Source organism: Vitis riparia, chromosome 6 (genome assembly GCF_004353265.1).
Source record: "Vitis riparia cultivar Riparia Gloire de Montpellier isolate 1030 chromosome 6, EGFV_Vit.rip_1.0, whole genome shotgun sequence".
Classification (NCBI taxonomy): Eukaryota; Viridiplantae; Streptophyta; class Magnoliopsida; order Vitales; family Vitaceae; genus Vitis; species Vitis riparia.
The window spans coordinates 62,856-73,483 of record NC_048436.1 but is presented as its reverse complement, the minus strand read 5'-3'; the positions used below and the strand labels follow the sequence as shown (position 1 = coordinate 73,483).

General features: G+C 33.6%; 1 protein-coding gene across 3 annotated transcripts; it reads left to right on the top strand.

Annotated features, from left to right (window-relative positions):
- Window positions 1-5,019: 5,019 nt before the first annotated feature.
- Window positions 5,020-9,508, top strand: LOC117915805 (probable receptor-like protein kinase At1g49730). 3 transcript variants are annotated; one of them, XM_034831496.1, is made up of 7 exons: window positions 5,107-5,270; window positions 6,472-6,727; window positions 7,265-7,317; window positions 7,389-7,456; window positions 8,672-8,761; window positions 8,910-8,979; window positions 9,056-9,508. In XM_034831496.1, exons 1-7 carry the CDS (start codon window positions 5,207-5,209, stop codon window positions 9,358-9,360), a joined length of 906 nt encoding a protein of 301 aa, XP_034687387.1. In that variant the 5' UTR covers window positions 5,107-5,206; the 3' UTR covers window positions 9,361-9,508. The 3 variants fall into 3 exon arrangements, with proteins under 3 accessions (XP_034687388.1, XP_034687387.1, XP_034687386.1); XM_034831495.1 differs by having other exon boundaries at window positions 6,460-6,727; XM_034831497.1 differs by lacking the exon at window positions 6,472-6,727 and having other exon boundaries at window positions 5,020-5,270.
- The last annotated feature ends 1,120 nt before the right edge of the window (window positions 9,509-10,628 follow it).

The window sequence follows — 10,628 nt, the reverse complement described above, 5'->3', positions numbered from 1 at the left end:
GGTTCATGATATCTTACGATAGATGGAGAATCAAAACTTACATAAATCTCAAGTCTTCGTCGGGGACCCATTTTAGTGCGTTGTGTAAGTGTAATTGGTACATATATTGCACAACCAAAGATTCGTAAATAAGAGATATTTAGTTGTTTTCCAAGCACAAGTTATGAAAGGAAGTATTCATGGTAAGTTGTAGGTCGAATATAGACTAAATCTGCAACATGAATAATAGCATGTCCCCAGGCAGAAGTAGGTAACTTGGTTTTCATTAGTAATGGTCGAGTTATTAATTGAAGACGTTTGATAAAGGATTTTGCTAAACCATTTTGGGTATGGGTATCAACAATAGGATGCTCAATATTTATTCCCATTGACATGCAGTATTCAATGAATGTTTGAGAAGTAAATTCTCTAGCATTTTCAAGACATATTGTCTTAATTGGATAATCTGGAAATTGTGCTCGTAATCCGATCATTTGTGCAATGAGTCTAGCAAAGACAACATTACATGTATAAATGAGACAAACATGTGACCACCTAGTAGAAACATTTATTAAGATCATAAAATAACGAAATGGTCCACATGGTGGATGGATAAGCCCACATATGTCCCCATTTATACTATCTAGAAATACTGGTGACTCAGATATGACTTTAGTAAAAGATGGTTTGACTATCAATTTACCTTGTGAATAGGCAACACATGAGTAATCATTGGGTAAAAAAAATCTTCTGGTTCTTTAGTGGATGCCCATGTGAGTGTTTGATTATTCGATGCATTATTGAAGACACTAGGTGACCTAGCCTGTCATGCCAAAGGACAAAAAATTTTGGGTCGTTGAACTTCTGGTTCACGACAACATATGATTCAATAGGCTTTATAGTTGTCTAATACAACCCAGAAGAGAAAGCCAAGAGTTTTTCCATTATAAGTTTTTGGCCGGATATAATAGAAGTAATGTAAATATATTCTACATTATCTTCATTCATATTTTCAATATGATATCCATTTTTACAAATCTTTTTAAAACTGAGCAAATTTCTTCTGGATTTGCTAGAATATAAAGCATCATTTATATGAAATCTAGTTCCATTTGGTAGCATTATGTTTGTTCTTCTAGAGCCTTCAACTAAGTTTGTAGTATCAGATATGACACTTACATTAGCTTTTATCAATGTCAATTCGAGGAAATATATTTTATCTTGAAGAATTGTGTGTGTGGTTGCGCACTTTGTGAGACATACATCATCCTCATTCATCTTGAGATCAAATAACACACGGATTTTAGATATAACTAATTTTTTTAAAAAAATAAATCAAGGCATAATGTAAATAACAAAAGAAAATTGAGATGTAAATATAAGACATAATAATATATTATTTGATATATAAAGTAACATCAATCAATGTTAATATTCTCATCATTTATTAAATGATTTTTTTTTTCATTAGGACCTCCAAAGAAATCAATGTCATAGTAGGTTAGGTCCAATCCATCACCATCAGTAAAGTTCATATTTGTCTCTTTTTCTTTTGCTTTTATTGATGCTTGGTAAGTGTCAACTAAATGTTTGGGTGTGCGATAGGTACGTCACCAATGCCCACTCATACCACATTTATAACAGTTATTCTCATGGTTCTTAGAAGGTTTATCTTGTAAATACTTCTCATTTTCTTGTTTTGCCTCATCATTATTCTACTTCTGGTGGTGCAATGAGGCTTTCCTTTTTTGAAAATTTGAGGAATTATAGTTAGGATAGAGCCCTTAAAAGCATGACATGATGTAATAAATTTAGAATTCATTATTTATTTAATAATGTTCCAGTTTCACTTTTATTTATCTTTATTTTATGTATTATCCTTTATAAGCATTCTTGCTTGTATCTTTTGCATTGTACATGACTTAGGTGCATTAAGAGTTGCATAGAAGATCAAAGTCATGAGTTCCTTTCAAATAGACGACTTGTTCACAACTAGTTCATGGATTTAGGCAACCTATTAGAGGTTTTAGTGCACCACCTCCTAATTGGAAGGATAACCGGTCTTGGCTATCGGGATGAGTTTCTCATAGTTAGTGCACTAGTTGTATGGTTACACAATGGACAAGACCTACGGTGAGTTATGACTTAAGGTTATCAAGTAGTCATGACCTTACCAAACTGTTTCATTGTATTATCTCTCAACCTTGAGAGAATATTGAGTTTGTATTGAAATTAGTAGTGACTTTAACCTATGGGTGAGATCGTAAGCTAATCATATATTCCCTATGGATTGAGTCACTGTTGATGGAAGCCAATAACAATAGGTATTCTCAATAAAGACGCTATAATATCTCTTGGGATTGAGACAATGTGTCCCATTGGGTGGTCTTAAGGAAGTGTATTCATAAAAACTATGGTCATAGTAGTTCTTAAGTGGAACTTGACATAAACTCTTTGAAAGCTAAGACATGTTAATTGAACGCACAATAGGAGGATCTATAACTTAAGGATAGTAAAGGTAATCTTGAAATATTGATAACTTTCACCTTGTTAGACTATGGACACCAGTTCATGAGGAGACTAAATATAATGGATAACAGGTCATGGACCCGAGCACTTGGTGTCTCGTTGTTATTTACATAGGATACTGGAGTTTAGTTGATTCTTTGTAGTGGGATGTTGAATAAACTCTAGAATTGGACTCTAAGGGAGTCAATATTCTTATGGGTCCCCAATGGTCCCTACTTTAAGCTCATATACCTTATTAATATGAGTTATGAGGGTCAAATTGGCTATATGTTCACTTTTATGCATAAGGACATTTTGGTAATTATGTAAGATTGCATAGGGGTAAATGAACAAGGTCCCTAGATTGAGCTAATTGATTAATTAATAAACCCTATTGGTTCATTAATCAATTAGAACCTATTTTAGGTTAGATTAAGTGACCCAAGCCCATGGGGACTCAAGTCACTTAAGCCCACTTAGGAACCCTATAAATACCCCATAGGGGCTAGGGTTTCCACAGTTTTTGTCTTCCACCATCTAGAGAGATTGAGAGCCATAATATCTACCATCTTTTCATCCCCATCGGAAGTGTGCAAAGATCAAGGTTCGAGTCATTGGGCGGAAGACTTCAGGTTTACAAGACTTCTGCGATTTCGATCTTCATTTTCACCATGTGGATATGATTCGAGAACATTTGAATATGGGGTACTGTTTTTGTCAACACTTTTTGAATCCTTTTAAAATATAAAAATGTTATTTATTTATTTATTTATTTTTGTGCATAGGATTTAAAAAAAGCTTAGGATAGTTATGTATGTTCCAAACCTGATCTGGACTTGGGAAACAGAGAGATCCGAGTTTTTCCCATCAATTATTACCATAATGACCATGGTATCAGAGATTCATTCTACGACCACAACCACGTCATCGTCCTCGTCCACGTCCACGAGTTTGGGACAATATTGCATTCACTTCAAGGAATGGTTCAGATCTAGTTGGACGAGATCGGTGATTTCTCATCAAAAACTCATTATTTTGTTCAACAAGAAGACATGATATTAATTCAGAGTATTTTGTAAATCTACGCTCTCGATACTGTTGCTGTAGAAGCACATTTGAGGCACGAAATGTAGTAAAAGTTTTTTCTAACATGTCTTCTTTTGTGATTTTTTTCTCTACACAACTTTAATTAAGAGATGATTTTGAAAACTGCAGAGTTATATTCACTAACAGTTTTAAAATCTTGCAACCTCAAGTGCATTCAATCATATTGATCTTTTGGAAGAATCATAATTTTTTGGTGGTCATATCTTTCCTTCAAATTACTCTATAGAGTGAAATAGTCCTTTATTGTGAGATACTTATTTTTTAAACCTTCATGGAGATGATGATAAAGGAAAATTAGTGCTTTTGCGCGATCCTATAGGGATGCTTGATTTTATTCTTTGATCGTAACTCTAAGATTCATTGCATCAATATGTATTTCAGCATCAAGGATCTAATAGAGATAGTTCTTTCCAGAAATGTCAAGTATCACAAATTCAAGTTTTTTTTAGATTCAACATTGTCAAATAACTTCAAATATATGACAAAACAATATTATTAAAATCGGTTATAATAAACTACTAATATTGGTATATATAATCAAAATCAAATAATTTGCTTATAGCCTTTAATAATATATAACACAAATTAAATGAATTTAAAAATAACAATATAAATATGTAAAATTTTATTATATATAAATAACTTCAAGTTTAAGATACGAGAATTACTTTCAGAGCAATTTGTGTTAATAACGTGTTGTAAAACGGGGGTAAATGCAAAGCAAATCAAAATAGAGATAAAATATATATTACTTTAACAATATATATAATAAGATGAATGAATTAGAGAAGAGAGTTGAGAAAATGAAGATAGAGAGAATGAAAGAAATTGAGAAATTTTTTTCTTTTTTGGGGATGTATATTACAAGGGAAATGAAGCTTTTTTATAAGCTTTTTAAATGGTTTCCATTAATATTCTCACTGATGTATATTAATGAAAGTCATAAATAATATCTATTAATATTAATAAATAACATTAATTAACATTTAATATAATAAATATGATGACATTCATTACTTTATTCATAACAATTATTTTAATTTAATACTTAAAATTATATTTTATTTTAAGTTATTTGATAAATATGTTTAATTTAATTAATTATTTAAATTAAGTTATTTGGTGGTATTAAATCATTAAATTGATTTATCAAATACACTTATAATTTTAGAATAAAATGTGGGTTCAGAATAAGTGATGATGATGATGACTTGAGTGTGCATGGGGTAGTAATTTTGAATCTTGAGTGATCAATAATGAATTTAAGTTATTTCATCTTGAAGTTTCCTCAAAAAATCGTTGAGGGAATGTTTGCGACGGCATTTCTATTCAAGAAGCTGACATGGCACCACGTTGGCATGCTAATCTGGGTTGGCCAAGAATGATGGGCGGAGTGTGTTTGGAACCACACATATATATAGTACGGCCGGCAGTTCAGATCCACGCCCGTGGCACGTGCGGTCTCCCCCATGAGCACTGTTAGAGTAACGGATCGCAGATGGAGAGATCGGATTTCACAATTACCAACAAATGGGTTTAAACAGAAAAGCTTTTACTGTGTCTTCTTCATCTTCGCTGACTACCCCCCACCAAACCTCCGAATTTCTCCCATATGGACCTTCTGATCCGCAAGTTTCGCCTCCTTCTCCTTGCCTGGCTCCATCCACATCGTTCCGGTATTCACTTCACTTCCAATTCATCATTAATTTCATTCCACATTCATGTTTTTCATTCAATTATGCTCTGTTTTTGTATGTGATTCAGTTCTCTTGATTAAATTCCCTTACTTTCTGGAGTTCCGAGTCGGTTGTGTGATAGATGTGATTTGGATGTACAGAGATGTGCATTGACGGATTTCACTGAATTTTCACATGTTGTTCTTATGTGATTCATTTCTGTGGAAAGGAATTGCTTGATTTCGTGGAATTCTCAGTTAATTGTGTACTACATGCGATTTTCCTGCAGAGAGAAAAGGTTTTAGTATCTGACATGTGTTAAAAATTTTCATAAATTTTTAAAAGACGTCCATAGGAATTTATAGATTTATTTGAATTTACACGTTTTTCTTTGTTGTGATTCAGTTTTGTTGAAGAAAATTGATTGCTTTTGCGCAATTCTGCGTTAGTTTTGTGATAGATGTAATTTGGATGTAGACATAAAAGGTTCAGTGACTGATTGTGTTAAACAATGTGTGAAAATCTTGAAGAAAATTTTTTGATATGAATTTCTTGGTTGTACATTGAAAAATGAAGACTCAGAACGATGCATTCTAAAATTTCAGTGTGAAAATTGGTTGATCTTATGGAATTCTGAATTAATTTTGCAAGGCATGTTCTTTGGATGCACAGAGAAGAGGTTTCAAGGACTGTGAGATGTTAAAAGGGATCAGGATTTTTTTGGTCATATATTTTGGGTTTTTAGTGTGAAAATTATTTGGACGTGATGAGACTTGTCACCTTCCTTCTAATTGAATCTAGAATTCTGTTGTAAATCGTGATCTGAAGTGGGGTCTTTTGGCTTATGTTGTGTTTTAGAATATGATGATTCTTTAGGCATTACTGGGTTCTGGAGGAAACTGTAAAGAGAAGGGAATTGAGATTCAAGTCTCTGGTCTTTGCTTGTTTGACTCTTTAAGAAATGGTGAATTTAAGGTATATAAGTCAGATAATCATGCGAGGCTGCCCTCAATGGATTTTCTTTTCTAGTTTCTGGAAAAACAGGAAAATATAGGTTTAAAATATTGCTATTCTTCTCTTTTGCTTTGATCTCTCTGCAACCAAACAGTAAAATAGCAGTTAATATGTTTGTTATACATTATAAGAGTTGTATGTATCTCCTAATTACTTCCATACTTACAATGGTAAGTTTCAATTTCAGGCCCTGTGTCCTTTGTGAGGCGCTTCTCATACAAGGATATAAAGAGGGCAACGGATGGTTTCCGCAGAATCAGTTATAGCAATTCTTATGGGGTTGCTTATAAAGCCATATTTCAGGATGGTCTTGTTGCCTTGGTAAAAGAAGTAAGAGATTTTAATCAAGGGAAGGACATCTTCTATGGGGAAGTGCAACGATTGGGCCGATTGCATCATCGGCACCTTCTTGCACTTAGAGGATTTTCCACAGGACGTAAAAGGTTTGTTTCCTAACTCTTGTCAAAAGCAGATGTGCCAGTTTGTATGGCCACATTGCCTTCCCTGTGGATCTATTAAAAACAGGTTTTCCCAGATGGAGCCCTTATAAAATGTGATGAATAATATGAAGATCTTGTTTTCAAATTGGATATGTTGGCTGAATTTTGTGATGAAAAATCTACTAAAATATCATGAGATTTTGATATTAAATGTTTAATCCCTAGAATACACGAAATAGAGATGCCAATTTAGTAGCACACCCGTGCTTCTATGGTATCGTTTCCTGTATTCCTGAAATTGATGTCCTTTCAGAATTAAAAGAGGGAGAGAAAATAAAACAAGAACAGTATTCTCCACTTGTTCTCTTGCTGCAATTCTCCCCAAAATGAGACCTGTTTGAATGGATAGACCATAATCCTCATCTCTGATTTCATGCATTTATTTTGTCAATCATCTCTGGTTTAATGAAGTTTATATCCTTAACTATTATTGTTCTGAGAAATTAACAATTTTGTCATATTCCTCTTTATTGTTTACAGATTCCTAGTATTTGAAAGCATAGAAAATGGAAGCCTGAAAGAGCATCTTAATGGTAACCTTTGGAGCTAAACTTGTCTATGTACGCCAAATTTGGTTTTGTTATAAACAATTGGTTCTTGGCAGATCCTCTGAAGACTCCGTTGAATTGGAGGACGAGGCTACAAATAGCTATTGGTGTAGCAGCCGCACTGGTAAGTTGTAAAGTCATAATTTTATCCTTTTAATGTCATGGTCATATTTGCTGCCTAAGTTTCATGCATGCTTACCTACATACAAGGAGACATGTCACTCATCTCTGCAAGTATTTTTTAATAGGTATAAAAACCCTGAAAATAGAAAAGATCACAACCTGCAGTATCTCCTTCTTAGCTTTCATTCTCCAATTTTAAAGAAGGTCAAGCCAAAAATATGTGCATTATCCGCTTGCTTCTGAGTTCAAATAGGACAACAAGTGGGAAATGGACTATTAAGGTGGCTGTGTTTCTGAATTAGATTTTCCAAAGTATAATCTATTTGGCAACTCCCAGTTACGGGCAGTAAGATGGTCAATTTTGAAACATTCTTCCTAGGCCACATATGGGACATCCAATTTTCTAATCAGCTTGGAAGTGAAAAGGCCATTGCCAAAAAGCAGTGACAGTCTATATAGCATAGTGGCTATACAAACTAGCCAACCAATTTCCATAAGATTCCACCTACCAGTCCTAGAGCAGGAACCTAAAAATGGAGGTCCAACATAGTTTTCTCAACCTGATCAGGAATTTTGAGATTGGGTCATTTTCTTTTTCAATCTGAGTGCATAGAGATCAAAATAGGAGTGAGGAGAGCTTGGTTGCCAGGGAAGGGAATTATTCTCTTACTTCCGTACTATAAATGAAATTTTCTGGTAGAAATCAATCAGTTTTCCAGAAATTCTTTTCCAAAGGCTGCAACCTTGAGCACCATTTGCATCAACTAACACCTTAGGGATTGATTTTGTGTATTTGGTGGCAAATTGATTATCCACTCCATCTCAAATCCTTTTGGTTTGGTAATATTTTATTAATTTACACCCATGAATTTCAAGACCCTTATGTTCCTTTCCCCTTATGAGCTTTCTCCAGATCACCGAATGCTAGCTGGTTGGCCTTTGGCTTTTGATTGGATGCCTGAGATGGTTTTGTTTGTTGACTCTAATTATGTGTCAATGAGAAACATGATCTGTGAAACCATACCCAAACTCAACTCAACTCAACTAAGCCTAAATCCTGTCTGTATGGATGTGGTTTACATTGGCCATCTAGCTACCTGATTGCTCCCTTATCAGCCTGAGTTGTGATGCATGAAATAGTCTTGTACCAAACATAGAGAAAATTTCTGTGTCTGAAGTTTAATTGACAGTTGCTTGGTTATGGTGATGTTTACAGGAATATTTGCAACTCTTCAATGAACCACCAATATATCATGTCTCCATCAGGTCTAGTAATATCCTATTAGATGAGAACTTCACCGCAAAGGTAAGAATATTTTCCTTCCTTTGTCTTTTTAACTTTTGGCTGTAGGCTTTTGAATATCTGAGTTGTGTGTGTGGATTGAAGAAAGACACTTCCATCCAACTTTGTGGATAAATTTTTAGAAAAATGAACATTCCTCTTCCTGTCACAGCTAGCTGACGTTGGTATTCTTAGTTCTGGTGGAAATCATGCCACTGCACAAAATGTCTCATGTTCAAAAGGTGAGTTCTTACATCTGTTTTGAATAACAACAATTTATATTTTTATTTTTTTTCTTAAAAATTTTCTCCCTTGTAGATTGCACAGGTCAGGAAGGTAAGAACATAATCTTCCAGCTTGGAGTTCTAATTCTGGAGCTAATAACTGGTCAATCATCAGAGAAGGGAGGTGTTGATTTAATTCAATGGGTCCAAGAATCTCGGTTAAGCAGATCCATGCAAAAGATGATAGACCCAGATCTTGGAAACAGTTATGATTCGAGAGAGCTCAACAATCTTTTAGCTGTTGCAAGATTGTGTATTAAATCTGGGGAAAAGCCAACATTTTCTATACCACAAATATTTCGGTATCTCCAGAAGAAGGTGGACATTCCACGTGATTAGTGTTTCTCATTTGGTTAGGCCTTTTTTGCTGTGAAATTTACATGTTGATTGGAAATGGAGATGATGTTGTCTCTTGGGATTCTACTTCCTCGTTTGCAAGGGAGCCTAAATTTTCTATCACAACAAGCTGGTGCCTAAATTCTCTATTTGACTAAGCTATGGGAGTCGATTCTAACCAACTTTTCTGAGAAAAAGGGCAAAAAAAAAATAAAAAAAAAAAATGCTTATTTGCATTTTACGTAATATCAATAGAAAAATCTCCAAATTATCTATTTTGATTTATAAAATCATGAAAAAAAAAAGTTAAAAAAATATTTTATGACCTATATATTCATTTTAAATCTTTATTCCAATCTTGGAAAAAGAAATAAATTGTTTAGGATTGAAATTTTCTTTTCTAGTGCCCAACCTTTTCCTTTTTTTTTTCTTCCCAAATATATTCATCTTTTACAAATGGTAATTTGGCAAACAACTTTTCTTTATTTTTATTATATTTCATGTTAAAATATGGTTACTAGGGTTGTGCCAAACAACAAAATAATATGAAAGAATGTACCTTTAGGCTATGTATGTGTGGATTCACATTTTTTGCATGTGTTCCTACTTGATGATAAGACCCGTTTTTTATTTGTGAAAAATCAATTTTGAAAAAGCTAAGCTGTGATTTATTTTTAAAGGAAAAATAAAATAAAAAATAAAACCCTAAAGTGACTCATTTTTTAAGGAAAAACAAAATATGTAAAAATTGCATTAAAATCTGGGGGTTAGGTTACTTATTGAGAAGGTACCATAGGGTGGCATTCCTTTAATCTTTAAAAAGGGTTTACTAAACAAGTGGATGGAACTAAATCTATCGACAAATAGACCTAAAAACCAAAAAGCAAGAGCAAAAATACAAGGCATGGTGATAATAAACAAGCAACATGGCTTGTGTATATGTAAAAGCCAAACTCAAGAGCACGACATATTAAAGAAACCAAATCAATTAAAGCTGGAAAGAAGCGTACCTTAATACTGCCTAAAACAAGGGCAATGCGCTTGCATAAGAAATAATGGGTTAGTTCACAAACAAAATAGATATCTAACATCAAAGAAAGAACTACTCAACATGTTGTCATAAAATAAATTTAAAGAAAATAGCTAAAGAGAAGTTATGCTATAAAGTAGGGTTTGTCTAACATACATAAGGTGTCTAGAATACAAACTAAGAGCCAAAGAAGGCTAAAATTATACCAAAATGGGCTGATTTAACAAGATATACGGAAGAT